The 25997-nt window shown below is 41.0% G+C and overlaps 2 protein-coding genes across 13 annotated transcripts in view; one reads left to right on the top strand and one right to left on the bottom strand.

Annotated features, from left to right (window-relative positions):
- TBL1X (transducin beta like 1 X-linked) overlaps nt 1–7922 on the top strand; it is a 201541-nt gene extending 193619 nt beyond the window's left edge. For all 12 annotated transcript variants that reach the window (XM_042456574.1, XM_042456575.1, XM_042456576.1 and 9 more), the window contains 3 exons: nt 1150–1315; nt 4424–4525; nt 5459–7922. In XM_042456574.1, the coding sequence (XP_042312508.1) occupies nt 1150–1315; nt 4424–4525; nt 5459–5485 (295 nt within the window). In that variant the 3' untranslated portion in view covers nt 5486–7922. The remainder of the gene's footprint in view (nt 1–1149; nt 1316–4423; nt 4526–5458) is intronic.
- Nucleotides 7923–10584: 2662 nt separating this feature from the next.
- Nucleotides 10585–25997, bottom strand: part of GPR143 (G protein-coupled receptor 143) — a 43177-nt gene continuing 27764 nt past the window's right edge. The window contains exon 9 of the mRNA XM_042455998.1: nt 10585–10906. Coding sequence (XP_042311932.1) covers nt 10827–10906 — 80 coding nt within the window. The 3' untranslated portion in view covers nt 10585–10826. The remainder of the gene's footprint in view (nt 10907–25997) is intronic.

Below are 25997 nucleotides of genomic sequence, written 5' to 3'. Positions count from 1 at the left end.
CTCAGAGTTAGTTCCTTGAAGAGTTTGGTACTGCCCTGTTGTGGTGGAGGGGCAGAAGTAGAATGGAAAACTATATTTTTATGTTAGATACAGGAATGGATTCTTCCATCCTTGAAGAATCTAATTGGTTTCCAGGCTGAGTGCCAGGAAGGGATTGACTACTCAGTCCCTCCTTCAAAAGCTCACTTATCCGCTTGCCCTGAATTGCACACACCTACCTATGTGCATGTCTTGGGAGCTACCAGGCTGTTAGGAATGGATCACTCTCCATTGCTAGCCTGAGATTTCAGCTTCAAATTTATTTCTTTATCTGCCAAACCACAAAGTGTTTGCCTGAGAAAGTATAAACTTTATACTAGCTCTGTCCATGTGACATCATCATCATCATCATCATCATTATTATTATTATTATTATTATTATTATTATATCCCACCTTTCTTCCAATATAGGGACTCAAGGCGGCGAACAAGTATAAAACAATGCAATTTAAAAACAATACAACAATATTAAAATATATAAATTAAAAAACAATTAAACAATTTTAAGAATTAAAACAGTTGTGAATTAAAATATGACATGTTAAAATACAAACCATTATAATTTGTATAGCCCAGCATTAAAAACCCAGTCATTCCCAGCTTAAAAGGCCTCACTGCACAGGAATGTCTTTACCTGGCATCGGAAGGATAGTAATGATGGTGCAATCCTGGCCTCTCTAGGGAGGGATTTCCAAAGCTTGGGATCAGCCACAAAGAAGGCCCTCTCTCTTGTTCCTACCAAATGTGCCTGAGACAGAGAGAAAGGCCTATCTGGATGATCTTGATATTCTGGGGGGTTTGTACAGGGAGATATGGTCCTTCAAGTAGCCTGGACCCAAGCTGTATAGGGCTTTATAGGTTAAAACCAGCACTTTGAATTGCGTCCGGAAATGTGCTGGCAGCTAATGGAGCTGTTGCATCAAGGGAGTTGTATGCTCCCTGTAGCCAGCTCCAGCTGCAGCTCCTTGGACCAGCTGAAGTTTCTGAGCACTTTTCAAAGACAGCCTCACGTAGTGCACGTTACAATAATGCCCATGTGAAATTATGATGGAAACCTTTCAGTCTCTGATATTCTGTGTGAAATCTTTTGGTTTTAACTGTTTACCACAGTGCTTCATTTGACTCTACTGTTCGATTGTGGGACGTTGATAGAGGAGTCTGCACTCACACGTTAACGAAACATCAAGAACCTGTCTACAGTGTAGCTTTTAGTCCTGATGGAAAATACTTAGCAAGTGGGTCTTTTGACAAATGTGTCCATATATGGAATACTCAGGTATGGAAACTCCACATTCTGGGACTAAAATGGTTTGGATGAAACATTTAACCTGTTACTAATTATTACATGGCTCAAAGACAGCAAAGCAGGGCCTTTATAGATGTTTATAGAGGAATATTGTAGCACAGGTTTACACACACAGTGGGCATGGACTTCAACACTGATGCTGGTTTGTAGGTAAGGTGACAAGTGTAACTGCAAAATGAAGCCAGATGATTGAAAAATGAGGGCATGGGGTGCATGTGAGTGTGTATGATGAAGAAATATAAATGCAGTCTATGTTTAAAGAGGGAAGACTGAGTGAGAATGTAACTGGCAATGAACTGTCAAGGCAAGATGACTAGATGAATCAACAGAGAAGGACAATGACCTTCTTTACTGGGCTGGCCACTCATGGTCCCAGTTGAGCACAAATAGATTGTAAAACTTAACTGAAAAGCCTATTTTTTATTTTATTTTTTTGCATTTCTGTAGGCCAAATGTTTCAGAATTTTGGAAATAGAGTCAATGGCGGGTTATAGACCGCCGCTTTGAGGCGGACTGCTGCCACCGCCGTTTGCTCCGTAAGGGAGCCATCGCAGCCACACCGCATGGCTCCCTTACGGAGCAAAAAAGAAGCTCCAAAATGGAGCTTCTTTCTGTGGCGCCCTAATGACGTCGTGAGGCGCCGCTGGCGCACTCGCGACGTCATTAGCGCCGCAACACGTTCGGACGCACAGCATCCGATACGTAAAGATGGCGCCAGCCGTGTGGAACGGCCGGCGCCATGTTGTACAGACAGAGTCTGTATTATACCCAGGGGTGTCTAGAAGAGACACCCCTTTTTTAAAATGGGACGTCCTGCGGACGTCCCAAGTGGCGGTCTATAACCCGCCAATAATACTCAAATGCAACTTTGCTGATAAAAGAGTTTCCCCTATACTAGTCTCTTATGATATGTCTTCATCTAGAAGAGGGACCCATGCAAAATCAGGATTCATTTTGACTTAAAAATTTATGTCCAACATCCGCACTGTTTTCAACATGGTTTTCAATAGTACAGCCAGTAAATCATACTAAATGATAAGCTGTACAACTGACAGTCTCAACCTCAAAATCACAATTAGGGACCCCAAATATCTCTTGGAATACAATGTACATATTTTCTTGAAAACCTCAAGAAAAATGCACTTTTTGTATCTCAGCTGGCAACTGATGCCATAAATAGAAAAATTCCCACTACAGGGTTTTTCCTGTTGTTATTGGATTTTTTTTTTATTTTTATTTTTTTGGTGAGTGAGTGAGTTAATTAAGAGATTTTAGGTAAACCTCTGGGAGAGCTAATTCAGAGACAACTTAAAGAAAGCATTCTTAATGACTGAAACCTGTCATAACAATGTCAGTTTCAGAGGGCATATCTGTTCTGATAGAGGTATAGTCTTGATAAATCACAAGAAAACTTCTCTCCTTTACAAAGCGTAATTTCTTAAGCACCAAATTCAGTTTCACCAACTGTGGTTATCAGGCAAAAGCTAATGCAGAAAGAACTTTATCTGGATACAGTTCAAAGACATGGCTATGTTAGTGTGGAAAATCAGTATGCAACGGGATCTTTTAGCACCTTTGAGTCTAACTGAAAGAAAGAAGCTGGTAGACTTGAGTCTACAAATGCTCATACTTCCAGCTTCTTTATTTCAGTTAGTCTCATCGGTGGTGTAAGAGCCTTTTGCATACTGATCTGGATACCACGTTAGCAAACAGTAGGAGAGGGTGTCATCAGTACTGTATGGCACATAAAGCTTCAGATGATGACATTTTATTTGTAGGTTAAATGTCAGTAATAAAGTTGATCCCTACGGAACCCTATGAGACAGTATCCAAGTTGTCAAGAGTGGTCTATCTTTGTGGTTTTTAGCACAGGGCTATTCTGTAAGACAGGCTGATAGAAAGGAACATCCCAATGGCACAAGCTCTTCATGACAGCTAACTGTTCAGAAATATTGGAAGCGCATCGGTGCAGACCACAGCCAAGGCCTGTAGATTTTTTCTTTACAGTATTGCCAAAATCCATCCATATCTCTCGGCTTCTATTGCAAAGACTCTGGTCCAGGCCCTAGTAATCTCCCGACTAGATTACTGTAACCTTCTCCTGGCAGGGCTTCCTCTCTCTCACCTCCGCTCATTTATTTCTGTCCAGCATTCAGCTGCACGTATTATTTCACTCGCTCACCGTTTTGACCATGTTTCTCTATTTTCATCCCTTCACTGGCTCCCCTTCCCTTTCCGCATTCAGTACAAACTTCTGTTGCTGACTTTTAAAGCCCTGCATGGGCTGGCCCCTCCTTATTTAGCTGAATCTCTTTCTCCTTATATCCCCACTCATGCCCTCTGCTCTGGTAGTCAAGGTCTCCTGTCCCAGCCTAGGATTTCCACTGCCCCATCCCAGATTCGCCCTTTCTCACTTGCTGCCCCTCATTCCTGGAACCTCCTTCCCCCATAAGCATGGCTCATCACTTCCAGTTTATTTCCTCTTTTAGAAAAGGCCTCTGCTGAACTAAAGTGCTCAGAGGACAAAATTGTGGCAAAATGCTCTCTGGACATTTGAGGGAATTCCGACAACCTAGAGGCCTTGGGAGCCAAAAAATGGCCACGGGGGCTTTTCTTTGCCCACCCACATTCTGAAGAGTTGGAAGATACTTCCAGAAAACATCACCACCTAAAAAAGCAGAGATCAGATTAACATCAGTCAAAAAAGTAAAATCTACCATTGTACATCCACAATACCCTTATGAATACATGAAAAGCACATTTCTTGCATCCCTTTCAGCATTGTATTCAGCTTGAAAAGTCTAGCTAATTTTAACTAGAGTTTTCCATTACATCCAAAGAGAAAATTCTGATTTAAAATTAGCAAACTAGACAGAATGAGATCAACCAGAATGACCAAAACTCTAGAATGTACATTGTCGTCTTCAGATATACAGTACTCCAGCCATGTCTACAGACCACAAGTCAAAACTTATCCAAGCATCATTTAGAAATTTTTTTTAAAAAAAAAAGTAGTAATGTTAAGAAAGCTAGTTCATTAAAATTTCTTCCTAAATGAATTTGTCTGTCTATCTTTAGAGTGGAACTCTAGTACATAGCTACAGAGGCACTGGGGGTATATTTGAAGTCTGCTGGAATGCTAGAGGAGATAAAGTGGGAGCCAGTGCATCAGATGGATCGGTAAGCCTTATTAGACATTTTCTTTTAGTTTGCACTTGTTAAGATTGGTCCAGCCGGATGAGTACAATTTTCATGTTGTAAAACTGCCCTCTCATGGTAGTTAGCAATTTCTGTTAGTGACCATAATCCAAATGGATTCAAGCTTGATCAGATTCAGATGAAACCGTAGTTGGATAATCAAGTCTTGTACTGAATTCTTTCTTTTGAAAGATGGGGAAGACCTTTCTGTAGCCTGATAGATCCACAAAGTATTCTTTATCCTTTGGGCAAGCTCAGTGGCCATTAATGACAGGTAGTGGACACTGTAATATTTAAGACTGCTGTGAATCTACTGCATGGTTTCTCCAAAGATCAAGTGGACTTTGAACTTGATTAGATTATCACACATCAAGCGTCTCTCATATATGTACAGTGGTCCCTTCCTTTACGCAGGGATCCGTTCCAGAACACACACGCCCCACATAAGGGAAATTCTGTGGATGCTCAAGCTCCATTAAAGATAACGGGTCTCGTGCCTGCAGCAGCACATGCCATTTTTTTTCCGACGTGCAGCGCCACTTCTTCTGGCACGGCTTCCAGCGTATGCTGGAAACCACGTAAGGCACGCCCGCATATGACACAGGCGCACTGTAATACAAATTCTAAACAAAGGCTTGGTCTTCAATAATTTTTACTCCCTCTTTTGGAAGAGGGAAAGATTTTATGTATTGTTCAATATGCCTATGCACAGAACATGGCCTGTTTGTATATGTGGCTTACATTTGCTCACAAAAAAAAGGTTATGGAACCAGTCCTCATTGAATATGAAACTATCACCTTGATTGGTATGTTCTTTTGTAGTGTCATGATCAGTAGAATTGCTGTCCTAAAGCCTGAAAGAACAATCTTGTTTGTATTTTGTTCCTGATTTCTACCCTGCTCTGTACATTCCAGGTTTGTGTTCTAGACTTGCGAAAGTAAATGTTTTAGAAGAAATTGCAAATGGACCAGCATTGAATGTGTGGGTAGAAGCACTCTTCAAAACTATTTTTGAACATCTCTAGAACTGCAAGAACTGGGGGAAACATACAAATGGGAAAAAAATCCTAGAGTATACAACAAAAGCAACTCTCCCAGGCAACAGTGGCCTGCAATGTTTTGTCCATACCTGCACCAAGGAGTTAAAACACAATCATGTAGGGGGAGGGAGTGGGGACCATTTCCACCAGGAACCTTCAGCCTTTGGAAGCAAGCAAGCAGGAGTCTGCCACAAGCTAATCCCCTGCAGTTTGGTTTGGGTCTCTGAGAATGTGTTCTGATGGCTGCAGAAGAGAAAAGGAAAAGCTGTGCCAAATAATTGATGATGATTATGATGGTGAAGAAGAAGAAGAAAAACAAAACAAAAACCTATAAAGCAAAATGCTTTGATAAACCAAAACAGGAAAAAGAATTCTCCTCCATGTGCTATTGTATTTTTTCCCTTCCAATCTGGACACTACAGTTGCTCTCCCAAAGGACATTCAAAGACAGTTTGTACTGATGTCACACACAAACTTTGTAATCACAACACTTTCTATTTTCTAGACTACTTTTGTTTGTTCAGTGGTTGTTTTTTTTCCTATCAGCTGGAATATATAACTTTGAGGATCACAGGCATAGGTTTGAACTGAGTTTCTTTCTTTTCCTTCTGTGCCCCCCCCCCTTTTTGGTATGTCTATTTTGCTTTGCTTTTTTGCCCTTTATGCCTACAGTAAATGTAGCCAGGTGGGTATAATGAAAATGTGTAAGAGACTGCTTCTCTCCTCCTCTTTCTCCCCTTTCATCTGTCCCTTTTCTTTTCCTCCCAGCTGCTTCTTCCTTTTTAAATATCTCCATGCTTCACATCTTAGTGTCTCAAGGGCACTTTCAACAAATTGTGTAATAAGTGCTTTATGTAAGAATGCAGTGCCGGGAAAGATTTTTACAGGGGAAAGATGACTTTTTGAAAAAGAAAGAACCCAATGTATTTTTGAAAGGAAAAAAAAAGTCATAGTATTTTTTATGTTAATCACAATTTAGAAGCTTAAAAGCTCTGCCAGATATAGGCTGGATTGTATTAGTAATTTGAAAGAACAATTCAGATGGATCCTAATAAGCCTTTAAAGATGCAGTCTCTTCATTTATCTTTTCCACATGAAAGGCAATTTGTTAAAACATATTTCATAATCTTTTTAAAATGAACTCTGCTAAGCTAAAATACTTTTGTGGCTTAAATGTATTGGCAGATATTAGTGGTGTCATTTTAACTAGAGTTAAACTAGGTGTCATTTCTTTTTTTAAAATAAAATCATACATCTAGCTACAAACAAGTAAAAAATGCCCTACCATTTTTTCTTGCAGAACTAGCATATGATCTGATTTGTTCAGCATGGGCAATGACATTTTAATTCTGTTCTAAATAAGAAAAAGAACTAATCCTGGATTTTACAATGCATAGACGTTTTATTACTTACTGACCACCTTTGTTAAGAAAAGGTGCTTCTGCAGGAGAGATTTGCAGTGTAATTCACCTTTACAACTACTTCAGAACCCCAAGATACTACAAATGGCAGTCCTGTAAACGCTTGCCTGAAGGGAGTCTTAGCACTGGGAGTTTTTTATTGTGATGACATACATAGGCTTACTATGTAAGAGGTATTAAAATTAGAATGCAAGTATAGATACAAGCCAGTGGACAATTGCTGGAGCATCAAAAAGGGGAATCTTTTTTCCCCTTGTACTCCACTACTAATTCTGGAATATTACAGTTCTCACTTCTGGATTTATCTTTATTCAATACAGTTATCACTCTGAATAGGTTAACAACCTCTCCATAAAAGGAGGATACTGCATCTTTAACATGGTAAACACTGGGTCCCTATACAGGATCTCAGAAGTCCTGTTATTTCCAGAGTTCAACAAGTATTAGTCCCCTAATACATATAAGAAATTGCATTTTTATTTTAAAAACGAACTAGCTAACTTTAGAGTCAAGTGAAGTGCACTTTGTTACATGTAAGGGTCATTTTCGTTTTCAGGGGTTTCTACTTTTGTTCTCTTTCTCTTTCTTTTTTTGCCTTTTAAAATGTGGTTGTCAATTGCAGAATTGTTCTTTCATCCACCCATGGATAGTTTGAATCTGGCTTCTGAAGTTTTATTGTCTGTGTCAGACTTGAAGCCAGGCTTGGTTCTCATTTCATCATTTCCTAGGTTCTGTTGAGACAACATCTCCGCCCTGTCCATTTTGTCTATCACCCCATTCCTCTCAGACACACACACTGACTCACTCACTCTGCAACTGATCACCTTGTGTGTTATAGTTCATTTGTTCCAAGGAGAGAATCAACAGATCATATTCAGTGTTTTGAATAAATTGCTATATTTTGATATTAGAAAACTATGTGTGAGTTGTTTCTCATTCTTTCTATGCTGTTAACATTAGCATTTCCCCTTCAGATGTGTTCCTCGTTCTCTTTTCTGTATAAATCAAGGTGAAATGTTACAGACAGAATCCTGTATAAAGTTTTCAGGTTTGGAAAACTTTACAGGATTTTATTTTTTATGATTATGGGAAGGAGAAAAGACAACACCTCTGGTTATGTATGCAGGCATCCTCTGAGATATCACCAGGAGAGAATTTCAGCAGCCCAAGGACCTATCTGATATCCTGCTCCAAGGACAGACACAAAGTCAGAGATACGTCCAACTTTAGATAAGCAACCCTGGGATCCCCCTCCCAGAGGTTACAAAATAATCATGGCTGGTCCTCTGGGAGGAGAAGGGAGGAATGTGCTACGAAAGATTATGGATCCATAGGTGTCCTGCCTACCAGATGCACCCCAAACAATCTCTTTATCCCTCCTATCTCTGAGACGCCAGTAGATTCTATCCCATTGTTTCAATATGCAGGATTATTATTTTAGGAAAAAGAGTAAAAAAATGGCCATGTAGGAGGAAAAGGAGGGGTTGGTATTCTGATGGTATGAGATCAACAGGAACTTTAGGTATCCTGGAAGCTCTGATATTGATGTTTAGGATTGCCCTACAATGAGCTAAACAGTAATGAGTGATTTTCAATTTTGTACCAACTGCCAAATTTAATGTTAGCACAGTTCACTTGTGGACCTCAGATATATTTCCAGCCCAGATAATAAATTATAATCGTTTTTCAAGAGGAAGAGTGAATATCCAACAGTCTAGATTTCATAGGTATGAGATAAATTTGTGGCTGATTCATGTATGAAAATTCATTGGCAAACTAGTAGAACTAAATCGAAATTGCCATTTACGGTCAATGCTACATGAAAACTGTTGTTGCCATGTCTGACCAGCAATGGTGGTTCCACCTGTGCAGGTCATGACCTGATTCTGAAGTCATCAAATACTGTGTATAACTTTTATAATACCTTTTTAACACATATGACATTGCATTATCTTATTGTATGTATATAGCTTTTATGGCACTGTTTATATTTCAAATAAGATTTTTTTTAACTAAAATCAAAATTCAAATGATTATCAATAGAAATTAAAGTCAAAAGGATGATTTGGGCAAGCCTACATTCCGATCCCTCACTTTTGACCTTTCCCATTTGGGTAGATCTAACATTCTGGCTAGCATAGCTTTCAGTATTCCTGAGCACCACAAAGCCTTCACCATAACAAGGTGTCAGTGCCACTGATGCAGCAAACAACTCAAATCAGCCTTCCACAACTTTGGTCCCAAACAGACTGGCAGTAAGCGTTAGCTTGGGGCCATGGTGTTTAGATGGCGGGCAGCATTGCAATGCTCTGGTGGCGTAGCATTTCTACGCCACGTACCACAGGAGCGCTGCAAAGGTGGGGCGGCTGCTGAAAGAGTGCCCTTTTGCTGGATCAAAAAGGAGTGGCATTTTGCTGCCTCTTTTTGAACCAGCAAATAGCTGGATCGGGGCCGCAGCTTGTGATTGCCGCAGCCCTGATCCAGTGCTCAAAGAGGCAGCATCAAGCCGCCCCTCTGGGAATGTCTCTTCTGGCTACAACTCCCATCTTCTCCAGCCAGCATGTGACAAGGATGGAAAGGAATGACAAGGAAAATATTTCAAACCTAGAAAGGTGCAGTTCTATGGAGATTGTGCACTCTTCTGTGTGCTCTTCTGTTTAAAACAGAATTAATGCTGGAACAGCAAATGAAAGTGAGTAAAAGTGAGGAAGTTTTGTTTCACCTTCTCAGGACTTTATCACACAAAGTTGTAAAAGTGGCATTTTAACAGAATAAAAGCATCTTTGGCTGGTACTTTCACACAATGTTGTGTCCATTCTCCTGCTGCCGTGCATTCCATTCATTACTGTAGTGCACCTTTTCATTGATGGGCAAAACCCATCAATAGGCTCTCATTCACACTGCTATTCTACTATGGCCTTGATGCAAAAGGTCTCTTCCACTGCATTTCTGTTCCTCAGGCAGTTACATGGGAGTGAATGGGTGTGATTCTGCTTCTCTCCCCCTCACAATTTCCAAGCAGCTTTGGGAATGGCAAGGAACAATTACTACAGCTACCAACAGCCTCCTGAAGCCCGCTGCTGTGTGCACATTCAGCAGCTGACTTCAGGAGGTGGTTGTCTCAGTGGCAATTGCTTGTTCCCATTTTCTTCCCAAAACATGGAGCTGTGGGAATGTACATGCAGCAGAATCACACTTGAGCAGGGGGGGAGCAGTGATCACAGCTGTCAACAACCTCCCAAAGCTGGCTGCTGTGTGCACATTCACACACCAGCTGGTTTCAGGAAGCAGTCAGCTTAGTAGCAACTGTTCACTCTTCCCTTCCTCATGGAAGGCACTGTTTTTACAATGCCAAAAGCAGATCACCAAAGCAGTGCCAAAGTGCTATCGTGGGGAAAGTGTAATAAGAAATGATGTCAAACCGGTATGCTTCCATTCTTAAACTAGAGTGATTGTGGGAAAAGAGCAGACTGGTGTGATAAAGTCTTGTGCACTCATATTGAATCTGTTGTGACATTGTGAACCATGTTTACATTCCAACCAAATTCACTGACAAAAAAGAAATCATACAAAATGCCTTGGACAAGCAGAATATTTTAACATGTGTTGAATCTGGGCATGGCTTGAATCCATGATCAAGATAACTTTATCTATTCAAAATATGGTTTTTGCATAGACTAAAAAAAGTCAGAAGTTAATCAAACAGAGCATTCAGACGTGTGTGTGGAATGGTGGGAAATCTGAATTTCATAGAAGGACTACCAAACCATGCCATGAGAGAATCTGGGGGGTCTCCAGCTCCTCACTGTAATCCTTTTTCATTTATTCAACATCAGCATCGTTACCATCTAATTCATGGATTCCACTTGAGATGTGGATTTCAATTGTGCTAGCATCAGAACCTAGCAAAACAAAGGAAAGAGAGCTCTTATTACACTCAGTGAGGTAAAGAAAAGAAAGACATGGAGGGATGAAGGAGCGCTCTAGCTTGCTGATTTACTAAAAATGAAATGAGGAAAATTGTATAATGAAGAATATGAACTTAAACTAGTGCTGCACAAATTTGGCAAGATACTGTAGGTTTGTTACACCTCAAAGCCCTTTAACTGGAAGCGTATGCAAGTGCCTTTTACTCTAGAGCAGACAATTATGTACTGTAATATAGCAATTGCACTTTGAAGCTGAGTGAGTAGGACAAGGAGGGAGGCACTAAGGGTTTGAGCATTGCTTCCCAGATAAAAAGAGTCAGGAGGTCTTGAGAAAGGATTCCTGATGGCTTAAGGAAAGATACATTAAAACAAGAAAGGACCACATGACTGGTATTAAGGCTTGTGACATATCCATAGAAAAAGTAGCACTTAATTGAACTCTTGGGTCTCAAAGGATTTGTTTGTTGTTAAATGCCCAAAGCATCTGTAGCATCGGATGTGCAGCCAGCTGGAATGGTACATTTTTCTTGTCAGACTGATAACTGATAGTTGACATCTAATCATTATTTCTTCTCAATAATAGCACCAGTTTTGAATACCGCTCTCCTTTAAGTGTTTAGAAGAAACTCTATTTTCTGATATAGAATGGGATACTGAGGTAGAGTTAAGTAATATTTGGCATGGCTTTAAAAATTCAAAAACTTTCAGTTATACTCATTAAATGTCTTTCACCATGGAAAGAATGAGATGAAATTCTCCCTGCTCCCCTTGAAGCCTTTGTATATTCACATGGGGGGGGGGGTTGATGTTTTAAGAGCACAAATTTATGTGAACAAGGTAACCCATGCTTATGTAAGGAGATTTTTGTTCACTTCTACTCTAAAACTTCATTAATTATATATCTAACCCCCTTTTTTGATATTCTAACAGACAAGGTAGCAACCTGGTTTCAGAAAAAAACACCATAATTTGATCCTAGTCCAGTCTCTGAGCAAAAGAAAATTTGTTACATGATGACAGGAATTAATGGTTGAAACTCATCTATTAGACTTTGTTCTTTCAATTACCTGGTTCATTCCAGTCCATCAGCATTAAAGTGTTTGAATCAGGATACAAATCTGAACTGAGTAAATTGTATACCTAATGTACAATATCCTCCTGATCGTGTGCACCAGTAAACTTCACCACAAAAGTATGCTTATTCTCTGACTCCAGTTCATTCGGCTGCCTCTTCTACCTCTCCGTCTCTCAGTGCCAGAACCTCTGAGCTCAGTTTAGGCCTAGTGCTAACACAGTCTAAACATCCAAACAATACTCTCATTGGGCCAAACAAAATGCACAATTACATGTTGCAAGCTTTCGAAGTCACACTGGCTTCTTCATCAGGCAAACAGAAAAAAAACTGAAGATGGTAGTTATAGGCCTGCATTTTCTGTTTCTGGTCTTAGTTCAGTTGGTAGGGAGGGCTATCTACCTCCCCCTTTGACCAAAGTCTAAACATGGTGAGCTACAGCTATGACCATTGCAGAGTTATATTACACAACCCTAAACTGAATACCAGTCTACCACAGCTTATGTAGATCAGTTAGCAGTGCTCATGGTTGACACCTCACTGTGCAAAGGTAATGCACAGGGACAATGCACATTCACATGCTACTTTAATGTGGTGTTGCATGCACAATGGGCCCAAATGCTCAAATCCACTTACATCACTATTAGCTGGGTAGGATGGCTGCACGCTGTTTAAAAAAAATCACCCTGTATGAGCAACACAACTTATGCCTGTGTATGTCACTACAATATTCCAATCTATGCTCATTTCAATCTTTCAGCCATCTTCAGAGAAGAGAATAGATATTTGTTTGTCAGCCTCCATGATTAGCAGCTAGTCAAAGGCTAGGCACCTCGCTGCCAGCCCTTAAGTGATCTGATTAAGGCTGCAGTTTCTAGCTTTCAACCATTTACTTTTAGGACCTTATTTGACATCTGGTATTAGTCACTCTCAGCCTTTTTCATCTACGCCTGAGAGTGAAACTAAGTATAAAAGGCAGAGCCAGGGGAAGAATTGGAGTTGCCACTTAATGCCCAGAAAATGGTGGGATATGTTTTGGGAGGTTTCTAAATGCAACATGGATAAATCAACAGTGGTGAGAGGTAAGGGTAAACCTATGCTTTAAAATGCTAGAACCACTTTAAGCTATTTTTCCGTGAGCTCCAATTGAAATACATTCCTCTTATCTGGAGTACAAACAGCTTAAACATGTGCTCTGCACAGATGTAGTTCCAAGTAGTTTCAGGTTTTTATCCTTTCTGCTTGTTTTATAAAATGCTCTTTTACTGTCATTGTTTTACTGTTACCTTTTATCTTACATTTTCAGTTTATCTTGTGTTGCTCAGAGAACATTTATTAGGTGGTTTTAAAATGCAAGTAGTAAAAGAATTAACTGAGTGCGTTTTCAGGATTCAAAATCACACACAGCTCGTTCACCACTTTAGATAGAAAAACCAAAGTTTGTGCTTAGATCTTGCTACTTTCATGCCTACTCCCACTCTGACCTCTTTTTTACTTAAGAATTAAGCGTCAAAGAGGTTTTACAGTTTAAACATACTCAAAGAGGTAGCTCATACAGAGTTTTCTAACTATGGCATTAGAAATGCAGACAACCCACTGCCATCAAGTCAGCCACCTTGATGACAAGTAGCACAGTGAGGTCCATATAGTTTGTTTTGCTTACTTAATCTTAAGGCCCATATTGCTCAACTGGTTGTTGGATATTTCATGTGCCTCATACTTCCTGCTGAATATAGGGTTGCCATAACCCTATATTCCCTATATTGTCCAAACTGGGACAAATGTAGGACAAAAGTAGGACAAAATTTTCTAATGTAGGCCACATTTTTTTAAAATGGAGGACACGCAAAAAATTGATGGTTTTTTAAAAAATGTTAATATAAATGCATGTTTCTTAGGCATGATCAAAATGGAGGACATTTTGGCATTGTTCCTAGACAGATGGCAGAAACATACTTCCCTTTCTGGCTAACCCCCCTCCCCCCATTCCAAACAGCACATTTGGGCATTGAAGAGGAGGAAGCGGACGAGGAGGAAGGAAGAGGAGAGAAGAAGAAGAGAGGAGAAGAAGGGGAGGAAGAGGAGGAGGAGGAGAAGAGATGGAGAATAAGAGAGGGAGAAAAGGGAGGAGAAGGAGGAGGAGGGGAGAGAAGAGATGGAGAAGAAGAGGATGGAGAAAGAAGAAGAGAAGAAGAGGAGGAAAAAGGAGGAAGAAGGAAGAGGAGAGGGAGGGAGGAGAGAAAGAGAGGAGGACGAAAGAAGATGAAGAAGGGGGAAAAGGAGGAAGAGGAAGAGGAAGAAGGGAGGGAGGAGAACGAAGATGACGAAGAGGAGGAAAAGGAGAAAGAGGAGAGGAAGAAGGGGAGGAAGAGGGAGGAGAGGAGGAGGAGGGAAGAGATGAGAAGAAGAGGAGGAGGAAGAGATGGAGAGAGAGGAAAAGGAGGAAGAAGGAAGGGAAGAGGGGGAAAGAGGAGGGGAGAAGAGATGGGAGAAGAAGAGGAGAGGGAAGAAGGGAGGAAAGGAGGAGAAGGGAGAGGAAAGGAGAAGGGGAGGGAGAAAGGAGGCGAGTAAGATGAGGACGGAGGAGGAGAAAGAGGAAAGGCTCTTTCCTCTGCCTGGCTGCCTCCGTCGCCAACGGAGGAAGCCAGGCAAGGGAATGGGGCCTCGCTAAGCCAAGCCCCAAACCCCTGCCTGGCTGCCTCCGTTGCCGTTTTGCCCCCACCCCCGGGATTCCCCCCCCCCAGAGACGGAGGCAGCCAGGCAGAGGTTTGGGGCTTGGCTTCAGCCGTCTCCTCAAGCCCAGCCAAGCCTGGAGGACTCCGCGATCGTGGAGGAGCCCCCAGGCATGGCTGGGGCTTGGAAAACAGCCGTCCTCCAAGCCCCAGCCAAGCCTGCAGGACTCGCTGGGGGGGGGTCCCAGGGCGGGGCCAAACCGGGGGGGGACCGTGCGGACCCGCCCCAAATCGGGAAGTCCCGCCCCAGGCGGGATATGGCAAGCCTAGCTGAATAGATTATTTTTTTAAAGTTTGACCCATAAGGCAACATATGTAACCAGAGGGGTTCCAACAGTTTTTGTGTAGTTAAGGAATAAACCATCCATTTTAACAATAATGGGTGGGTGGGGGAAGGTGTAATCTTTAAAAGGAACCTAATTGTTTGAATACACATAATTTCATTTTCCCAGTCATTTGCCCATCATACGCTATTAAGAGATTCTAATGCCTAAGGTAGAGCAATAAAGAAGACCACCCAGCCCCCTCAAAATGCCTATCGCACAAATCCTGCCAAGTTATTTTGGCAGGTGAGGCAGAAAAATTCCATGAACACTCCTTCCTTTTGGCCAGTAAAATATACTACTAATGAATTAAATAATGCCATAATGAATTTTAGCACCATAAATCTGCTGCCTGAGGTAGCTCCCCTAATCTGCCTAATGGTAGGATCGGACCTGTAGAGTATTTTCTGCACTGTCTGCAGTCCAGGTTTGCAAGGTGATTCCCCCTTGCCCTGTTAAATCTGGTCCTTTTATTAGAGAATGAATTAGTTTCTGCATTATGCAAAATATCTTAAGATAATTTTTCCTTGGCCTTCTGTATTCTTCAACACAAACTGGGTTTGGTTATTACAGCAGACATGCATGGCTAGAATTCTGTTGGTGATATGTGAGTATAATGCAAGGTTATATCCACACTTGCAACCTTTGGGATGCTGTGTGAAAACAGGTGTTCAGTATTCCTTTCACAATGCCCTGTTTCATAAAAGGCAATTTCATACTACTGACATGCATCCTTATAGCTATTTATTGGTTGACTGTGTGAGCATTCCTAGCTGAGTTCTATAGCTGAGAAAAAAGATAGTCTTCACCAGGAGAGGAGACATTGTTCAGGGACAATACCTGTTGTTTTTTCTCCGCTGTGGAATTGCAACTGGACTCTGCTATCCTGCAATGCCTTTATTTTCTCCCTGCTGCAGTATAGAAGCAAATATTACACCAAACAGCTGTAGGAATGTGCCAGCAGTGAGAAGTAAAAATAAGTGCCAGGCTGGAATATTACACTCCACAGCATGTTAGTCTGGAATATCAGTATACATACAAAGGGATCTGTAGCACCTTTGAGACTAATTGTGCCAAAGAAGTTGTAGCATCAGCTTTCACAGACTTGGTCAACTTCCATCCTGAATCTGAAGAAGTAGACAGTCTCAAGAAGCTCATTCTACAACTTCTTTTGCACAGAGTCTCAAGGTGCTGCAAGACTGCTTTCCACAAACATGATACAGGGTAGCAACAACAGCCTCAAGTCTATCTGCAACATAACAGAGGATGCATGAACACACACCATATAGTCTCCCCTTGCCTTCATTTTGAAACAAGATTAATCAGGTGCCTGTTGCAGTACCTGCACATAGCATGGTTTCAACCTATCTCAATCCCATTTTAGTGAAAAACCATCTCATAGAACAAACAGAACAAGTCCTGTAAAACTTTCCTGATCCCAGCCAGAACCACTCAAAAGGTTTGGTTTCCAGACATCTGTTCTGAGCAGCGAACAGCCAAGCCAGCCACAGATGCTGGCAAAACATCAGGAAGAAACTCTTCGAGAACATGGCCACATAGCCCAAAAAAACCACCCAAAAACTATGGATGCGGCCATGAAGCCTTCAACTTCACATTGATTTAAATTGTATTTCATATGTAGACAAACATAATCTTCTGCCCCCTTGTACTGTATTCCCAACATAAATCTGATGAGAAGAAATATTAGGCTGTATATAAAGGTGGCATATTTCAAATGGGCCTGAATGTGCAATGTCAACATCTATTTTATACACTGTCTTTGAACCTATGGAGGGGGTATTAGAAGCTGAAGTAACATGTTCTTATAAGATGTATACACATACATTTTCTCTCCTTTAACACTCCAAAGTAGATTGCATTCAGACACATAAACTTTTTCATCTTGACTTTTTATCCTGCCTGTAAAGTTAAAGGTGCTAAGGGGTTCATGTGGCTTTCCTCCATTCTGTCTTATCATAACAGCTCTGTAAGAGAGGTAAGAACTGTGAGTGACTGGCCTAAATCACCTAATGAGCTTCATCAAACCTCTAAATACTATACAGTGTACCTCGGGTACGAATACCCAGGTTACGAAATTTCAGGATACGAAAAAATCCCATAGGGAATATGTTTCGGGTTACGAATGTTTTTCGGGTTACGAAAAACTTTGGTGCTTTTTTCGGCTTTTTCGCACGGAATCGCGGCTTTCCCAGCGCCTATGGCAATCGGCTTACGAAGGCTTTCGGGTACGAAGCGGCCGCGTTACGAATTAATTTGTAACCCGAGGCACCACTGTATTACATGTACAACATCTGCCAGAAGAAGGGTTGTATCTCAACTATCAGTAGAGCATCAATCTAGATGGCAAGACATTTTATTATCACGTGGCATGGCTTTCAAGAGATGTCTTAGTTGAAACTTAAAATCAATACAATATGATAGACAACAAGTGCCTTAACCTATAGTATTACTTTCAATCCCACATCAGCCACAAAAAGTAGGTGATTCCAGAAAAATAGTTTGTGGCGAGGAATGTTAAAGGAATGTTAAATGCCATTACTGAAGATGCAAATATTTAATCCATGTTAGGACACACATATACTAATCACTTGGCAGAAGCTCTTGAAACCCTTTAAAATCATCTTTGCATAGAACTGAAAAGGTGACCTTAAAAGGTGACCATCCTATTGTTTTTATTATGGCTACTTTTTTACACTACCCAATAACTACTCTTTTTTAGGATGAGGTGATCTCCATGACATCACTCTATTACTCTATACTCATATACGCTCTGTACTCAGTCCAACACTCAAACCAGAATAGGATGTCTGGGGTTTTTAAAAAAATGCTCTCTGGCTATAAGTGACCATATACACATTGCTGCATTATTACTTTATTTCATAGAAAAAAGGATGCTTTATATATCCTTATCCAAGTGAAATGATGCCCACAGGTTTGCTGGCTTTCTTCTGCTCAGATGTAACTTGGGAAATGTGTCATACAATGAAGAGAAAAGGCGGAGAAACATCCACAGGTGCTAAGAACAATTTACTGAAATGAAGCAATGGGCAGATCCAGTACTGGACTTCTGCCTGAACAAGAGCAGGGTGTGGGTGTTCAAGTCACCTGTTTACTTATGGCAACCCCATGCTTTCACTGGGTTTTCTTAGGCAAGAAATATTCTAAAATATTGCCCACACCACCTGGTATCATGGCAGTCTCCCATCCAAGTACTAAGCAGGACTAGCCTGCTTAGCTTCCAAGATCAGGCAGGATCTGGTGACTTTCTTATTGTTGTGTGCCTTCAAGTCATTTCTGACTTATGGCAACCCTAACGGGGACCTTTCATGGGGTTTTCCTTGGCATGTTTCTTCAGAGGGTGTGCCATTGCCATCCTCTGAGGCTGAGGGAGTGTGACTCGTCAGTGGGATTCCATGGCCAAGCCTGGATTTGAACCCTAGTCTCCAGAGTCATAGTCCCAATTCAATCATTATGCCTGCTGGCTCTGACTTTCTTGGGCAGATTAAATCTCTGGACTCTACAGCCCCCAATGCATCCCAGAACCTGTTTGGATTGATGGAAACCCCTTTGGGTATGCTTTCAGCAGCCAGTGTGGGCTACAGCCAGGATGGGTACGATATTCAGAGCAATTCTTTTTCACACTATTCTTTCACAGGATGCACACTATGCCATCTGTCCAGAAAGCTTCAAGAGGCACCTGTCTGATGAATGACCATATGAGAATTCAATTAACAGCCACCATGATTTTTTGGTTAAACATGGGAACGGAGCCTTCCAAAAGTTGGACTGCAGCTCTGACCTCCCCTCACCTTCTGAATAACTTATGGAATTGTAGCTCCACATGTAGAGAGACCATTTGGTTCACTGCTCACCTAACGTGTTCCACTGATAAACTCCCCACGTTTATTGAAGCTCCATATGTTGGGAGTTGCAGTTAAGAGGGCTGTATCCTAATCAGCATGTTAGTTAGTGAAGTAACTATAGGATGATGTCCCATTGCCACTAGTTCTGACTTCACTGTTACTTTAGAATTAATTGCAGTAGTGAAGTATCTAGGATTGGTCTATTTCTTGGAAGAGACTCTATGGAGTCTATGCAATTGAAACTGACATTTTGTTGTTGCTGTGTGTCTTCAACTCATTTCTGATTTATGGAGAACGTAAGGTGAACCTATAATGGGGCTTTCTTAGCAAGATATGTCAGAGTGGAGGTTTGTCATTGCCTTCCCTGTGGCTGAGTGTGACTTGCCCCGAGTGGGGGAACTGAACACTGGTCTTCTGAGTTGTAGTCCAACACCTAAAGCATTATGCCATAAAACTACTAAATTACATTACTAGTACTCATTTGGGAACCAATACGATCCACAGAGAATGATAAACAGTTGGACATGATGTTAAGGTAATCTAATCCACATCCTGCCCTATGTAAACTTTTAAAATTGCTTTCAGACTATTAGGTGAGAGTGAACAAGAATGAAAGTAAAAAGTTGTGATGACACAACAGAATTTGGGTAAGAACCATGTATGCCACTTTGAACCCACTGAGGAAAGGTGTCTCTAAATGCAAAAAAAATATATATCATAAAATCTACTGTAACCATCTACATCACTGTTTTCTGGTTATAATATGGATGTGATCCATCCAACTCAGCACAGGGCTGTGTCTGCAGCCTATAATAATTCCAGATTCAAGCTTGTTTCTTCTCTTGAATCTTTCTGAGAAAACCAATGCAGATGATGAATTCATCTGAAGTTGCCTTACAACTGTGTATAAGAGCAAAACTTCTACCAGATGGATAGAATAAATCAAGGAGTCCACAGCCCTGGCCTGGGACCTAGCAGGTAGTTGAGGGGAGGGGGCTTAGAGAGGTCTCATTCTTGGGGTCACCATGAGTCAAAGTCAACTTAAGATATTAACAACAATGCTAACCGGTATACTCTTTCACATGCTACAAGAGGATGGCTGTAAGCAACTGCAACTACCTAGGTTGGCAATATAATACCAACCATATTTAGAGCTTTATTTTCAGTTGGTGTTGAAGCTACAGAGTACATGTTCCAAATAAGTTTATTAAACAAATTATGTTCTACTGTAATACAGTTTAGAAGACATTAAAACAATCTCTATAAAGGAATTTATCTATAGGTGCTAATATGTTCTGTACATCCAAGAAACAATCTGGTAACAGTAGTATTATGCACTTTTATTCAAAGTCACCTCTTATTTTTGTTCTCACAGACATTGGCCTGAAATCTATTAGTTCCAACTAAACCAATTAAGCTAGTGGGATTTATCTATGTGTTGACTCACCATTAAAACTAAGGAATGAGTGGGAAGAATCTAATAAAAAAGTGATTGTACTACTGGTGTAACTACTGATAATATAAAGGAATAAGGAAGGATAGGTTCTCTGTCACAACCTAAATCACAATTACAGACATCCCTGAACTGTTCTACACTTATTGGTAGCAGCATAAATGAACTGGCAGTGTTTAACATGATATACAAACAACAAAAATATTTTCATATCAAATGGCCCATTCACCCATAGAGGCCTTTAAATGATGAATTTGCATGTGTTAAAAAAGCCCTGAGATTACCAGCCTGGTAGACAGGAGAGTTCCTATTAAGCCTGTCGTCACTGCCAAGGTTACCTTCAGACAGCATGCTTAAGGCTTCGTCCGTCTGATGGCTTGGTGCTACTGACGTTTTCTTTGGTCATGAAAATTCACAGAGTTTTCGCCTGGCAAGCCATAAGCATTCTCAGCAGCAGTTGATGTGGACATCGACTCCCATGGTATTTCACTTTTCCGCCACTGTAGATCCAACTTCCAGCCAGTCCATCCATAAAAAGCCAGTGTGAAAAGAAAGCCTTGCATTGGGTTCAGTACACCCTATACAACAGAAAGAAGGGATGTTATAACACAAAGAGAGGTGTTGATGAATAGCAACAAGACCCTGAAGTAAGTGGAGATCTAGGAAGTGAATAACCATATTATTTTCAATGAAAATTATTACAATGAAATACACAATTTATATTACAATCATAACAACTTGTAAGTTGAAAGGAGACTATAAAAGTAATCAGAAGAGGTAAAAAAAAGTTGGTGATGACAACCAGCAAATTCATAGAAGTCTATAAGCATCCTGCAACACAAAAATGTTTCAGATGAAGGTGATGGAACTCAGTTATGGAGACATATCCCAGGGCAGGAATTCCAAAGGCTTGGTGTGAAAGCCAAGACGGTCTCATGGACCTAGTAATTTTTCTGTATAAAGGTGGAAATAGGAAGGGGTTCCCCCTGACAGCTATTTTGTATGCACCATAGAAAGTAGTCGTGAGAGATGTTAGAAGAAGAAGTCAGAGCTGCTTCTCTCCACACCATCCACTACAAACATCTAGTACAGTTGGCCCTCAGCAGCTGCAGACTTGTCATCCGCAGATTCAAACCATACGTGGACAGCAAGCTCACATGTTCCCCAATGGTGGCACGTGCATGTGGCTGCACTGCCAATGTGTTGCATTTGCTGATACGCAACTCCCACCAGCCCTAGAACACAAAACCAGTGATGGTGCATGCACCGGCCGCAACACTATTAGGGACAATGAGTTTCCCATTGTCACCAAGGGTGATGCCAGCCATGTGCACCCACCACCATTGGGAACAACAGAATTTGAGCATTCACAGATTTTGCTATCTACAGGGGGTGGGGGGTGGGGTCTGGAACAGATCTCCCATGGATACTGGGGCTGACTGTATTATATAAAGTTTGTGGTTAGTCTGTGTGAGGAACTGTTGTGGCAAATGGGTTAGCAGAACTAAAAAAATTAAAGCATGATGGGAAAACTTTTGTTTTGCAGATGTTTTTGGACCTAGAGGTACCAGCCAGCATGGCCAATGGCAGAGATTATGGCAACTCTACACCAAAGTAACAAAGGTTCACCATCCCTGCAATAAGAAATGTAGGGTGTAATTCTGTGCTCTCACACCTACAAATAAATACACACATGTGTGTGTGTTGTGCATGCGCCTTCAAGTCCCTGTCGATTTAGGGCGACTTCATTAATTTCATGAGTTTCTTAGGCGGAATCCTCAGAGGTGTTTTTGGCATTTCTTCTTCTGAAACATAGCTCATTGCACCTCGAATCTTTGGCATTCTTCTACACAAGTATAACCACGGCTGAGCCTCCTCAGCTTCCAAGATCATATATGATTATTGTCAAGATTGAGAAAGATTAAATATAGAGAGGTCAGAATCAGTCAGGCCACTCCGTTGTGGGGAAGAAGGGTAGGAAAAAGAGTTAAAGACAGGCAGTGGGAAGGGACCACACACAAAAGACAGATGTGTGCAGAGGAGAGATAACCCACCACATTAAAGGAAAGGAGTGACATAAAGAGCTCTAAAACAGATAACATGTGAAGAAAAGAAGTAGTGGAATGTCTATATGGTGTATAGGAGATGTGGGGAAAGAGGACTAAGAGATAGTGGACGGAGGAGAAGGAAGCAACTGACAGGGTGCTATGGCTGGTGGGATAAGGTGGCAGTTGCTACAATTCAGGGGCAGAAATGCAAAACCCACATAGAATACTGTGGTGAGGAAGTCAACTTGGCTATTCTGGGTGGGGCTTTATGCATTTTCTCTCAACCATCTCACCAAAAACATCCAAGAGGTTTCTTCCCTGGTAACTCACTTGTCCACCTCCCTACCTTTTTATCTTAGCCTGATATTTCTCAACAGGGCTATTGCTTCATAAAGAAATATACTCTTACAGGTCATAGGAATTTTAGCTGATTAGTCTATTTACGGGGATAGAAAAATCCTTCTGAAGCAGGAGGATCTCTGTATTTAGCTGAAATGGTTATCTTCTTAAACCAGCTAGCAAATGTGCTGCACTCCCATGAGCCCAAGAATGCATAACCTATGATGAGGGATAAAGGAACTGTAGTTCAACAACAGCTAGGAGCTGTCATCTACACCAAGAAGAAAACTGCGTTATCATCACAGCCAAACTGAGCAGCGGTTTGTATAGCCCTGTATATTTGTGGATTGTGAATGAAATTTGGTAGTATGTGGCTTTATTACATCTATAGAGCTATAATTAAGCCTACCAAGGATGTGTTGCAGGCTGTACCTTCATTTATAAATATGCTATTGTTTCTCTCTGAGTCTCTGATTTGGCTGTGTGCAGAGAAAAATAATGGGTAACACCTGCTCTGGACACAAATATAAACTGAGCAGTCTGCAGGCTTCTTTGGCACTTTAGAGGCCCAGTGTGGCTTGTGGAACCCTCTGAAGGGCACACCCTAAAGTGGATGAAAAAATACGTTTTGGGCCTCCCCAGAAATGCACATCCAGGAAGTTCTACTAAATAATGTTGTTTCAGAAGACTATCAAAACTGGGGAGGGAGAGAGAACCTAATAGCAACCACAAGTAACTCAAAGTCACTTGCAGTCACTTCAAATGGTGGTTGTGGTGCTGTGACACCATTCTCTAGGCTGTGTGAGGGACTAATGCCATAGCATGGCTCTTAGAGCCCTACCGTTTGACCATCCCTGAAATGGCTAGACTAGATAAGGATTTAAAGTAAAAAGTGTTGCCAGTGGAAAAGGTCTACATAGCACTTTCAAAACACTTAGAATTTGGATGCTCTTACCATGATGATCCATGTGATCAGTGCAGCATTTCGGACATTTTTTAGGGCTTCCATTGGATATCTGGCTGCATTTCCGGTAGAATAGGAGGGCTTCATTGATAATATTTGATGACCAGCTGTAACAGGCGTAAGTATATTCGGAAGGGTAGATTTGCTTTATAAATCCCATGTTTTCAAAGCATATTGAAAATTATCTTTTTTTTAATGCTTATTACACCTGTAGCATGAGGAAATATTAATGGAAGTATAAGAACTCCTTGTAGATCCCTTTCCAAGCCTGAAGCAAAAAGAATCAATAAAAAAAGCTTACTTTGGCACGGTACAGACAGCGCTAATGCGCTGTGCTCGCCGTACTAGGGTTAGGGACTGCGCAGGCAACTGCAAGATCCCTAACCCTACAGCACAATTGTTACATGAGCGCCGCAACCGCATCCAACGTTGCCACGCAGCGCTTACTTAACCAGTGCGCCAGTGGCGCATTTGTTAAGCCGCCCCGCGGCTTTAAAAGAAACGCTCTTTGGGCGGGGTTTTTTGCTCCACAGGGAAGCCATGCGGTTTGGAGGCTGTAGCTTCCTTGCGGAGGAAAAAACGCTACCGCCAGCCGGACAACATGGAAGGTATGTACGGCCTTTAATTCTTCTAAGGATTATGATTTATGGAACTTAATTTTGGTATTTGTGTTCATGCCATGCTACATGTGACATATGAAGAGGGAACAGTTATTACAAGAAATAATTTTCAGCAACAGCAATAGATAAAGAAAATAAAGGGACAGGTCTGGATCCAAATAGAGTGCAACATTCAGATATTAGTAAAATTAGGTCTCAATGGCAGACCTCACAAAAAAACCAAAACTACAGATTTCCAGGTCAATGTCATCTAAGAAAGTATCTATTTTTATAATTGAGTTAATAAACTGTTAAGGGGGGGGAGGGAAGTTGTTTGGATATATTGGTTGATTTTTTATTGTTAGCCCCCGATTGACCTCAAAGGGGCAGGATAAAATAAAAAATATTATTAGTATTATTTATATTAAATTTTATATTTATTATTATTATCTATTAGGTGGAAATTTTTGTCTTACCAAAGAACGACCACAACATAATTTTGAAAAAACGAATTTTGATGCTGTCCCAGACGTCTTCATCTCCGTGGGATCCCTGCCTCCTTCCTCAAAAAGATGCAACTAGAAAGCAGATACAGGTATATTGGCATGCCATGTTATCTTGCGCAGTAGACACAGAAATTTGAATGATGAAGTGGAGACGAGGTCACTCTATGCAGCTGAAATGTTTTACTCTTTAGCACAAAAGGATTATTTGGGACAGTTCCTGGGACTGGGTCCAAATTAAACCACTAGTGGGCTCCAGTGTATTCCAGAAGATCATATTTGCTATTTCTATTTCATAATATTATGATTATATCCTGTAACATCAGGCCAAAGTGCAGAGCGATCCGTCCACATACTGTATATACTCGTTACGTTTAAAAAAAATTAGTTAAAAAAAAAAAAAGCTTAGTCCATTCCAGGAAACCTAAAACACGCCCCGAAACCCCTCTCTACTCCCTCTGCCCTGAATCTGCTTCTGATCTTTTTAATGCCTGGGCAGGAAAATGGTGGCAGAGGCAGCTCTTTGACCTCTCCCTTAAAGGATCACTAGAGGAACCAAACTTTGAAGTATATGAATAAGACATTTAAAAGCTGTATGTCTGTCATCTTTTCCAGGTTACAACAAGGCAAAATGCACATTAAGTTAAATTATACATAATCCTCATTTTCTTTGTTTTGCTTTTCAACATGTGCACATTTTTTGTCTCCTGAATCTGGTCACCTCCCACACACATGTACAGCCTGATTCGCCAGTTCCTGCCTCATTCAGCCAGATTTTAGGGTGTTACAAACATTATGGCCTGCCAGAATTTGTGTAAGTTCTTTGGCTGTGTTTTTTTGCTTCCTCCTTTACATCTTTTGTTACATGTCCTAGGTTACCGACTTGAATCCACGGGTATATCAATCCTATTTTTGGTCCCCAAACTGCCCTTAACTTATACATGGTAGTTGGACTTATTGTTGAGTTTTACAGTTAATTTTGCAAGCATACAGGGCACAGCAATAATGTAACACTGATTCTGACAGATAGTCTCCTCAGCTTAATGGAGCAGCACCAGCAGCCCAACTTCTAAATGTGAAAGTTACAGTACTTGAAACCATATAGTGATAGAAGCTACTCATTTAAAATGTATCCAGAGAAATAAAC

This window comes from Sceloporus undulatus, chromosome 3 (genome assembly GCF_019175285.1).
Source record: "Sceloporus undulatus isolate JIND9_A2432 ecotype Alabama chromosome 3, SceUnd_v1.1, whole genome shotgun sequence".
Lineage (NCBI taxonomy): Eukaryota > Metazoa > Chordata > Lepidosauria > Squamata > Phrynosomatidae > Sceloporus > Sceloporus undulatus.
Note: the sequence above shows the minus strand (reverse complement) of the source record. Positions and strands in the feature narration are given on the sequence as shown.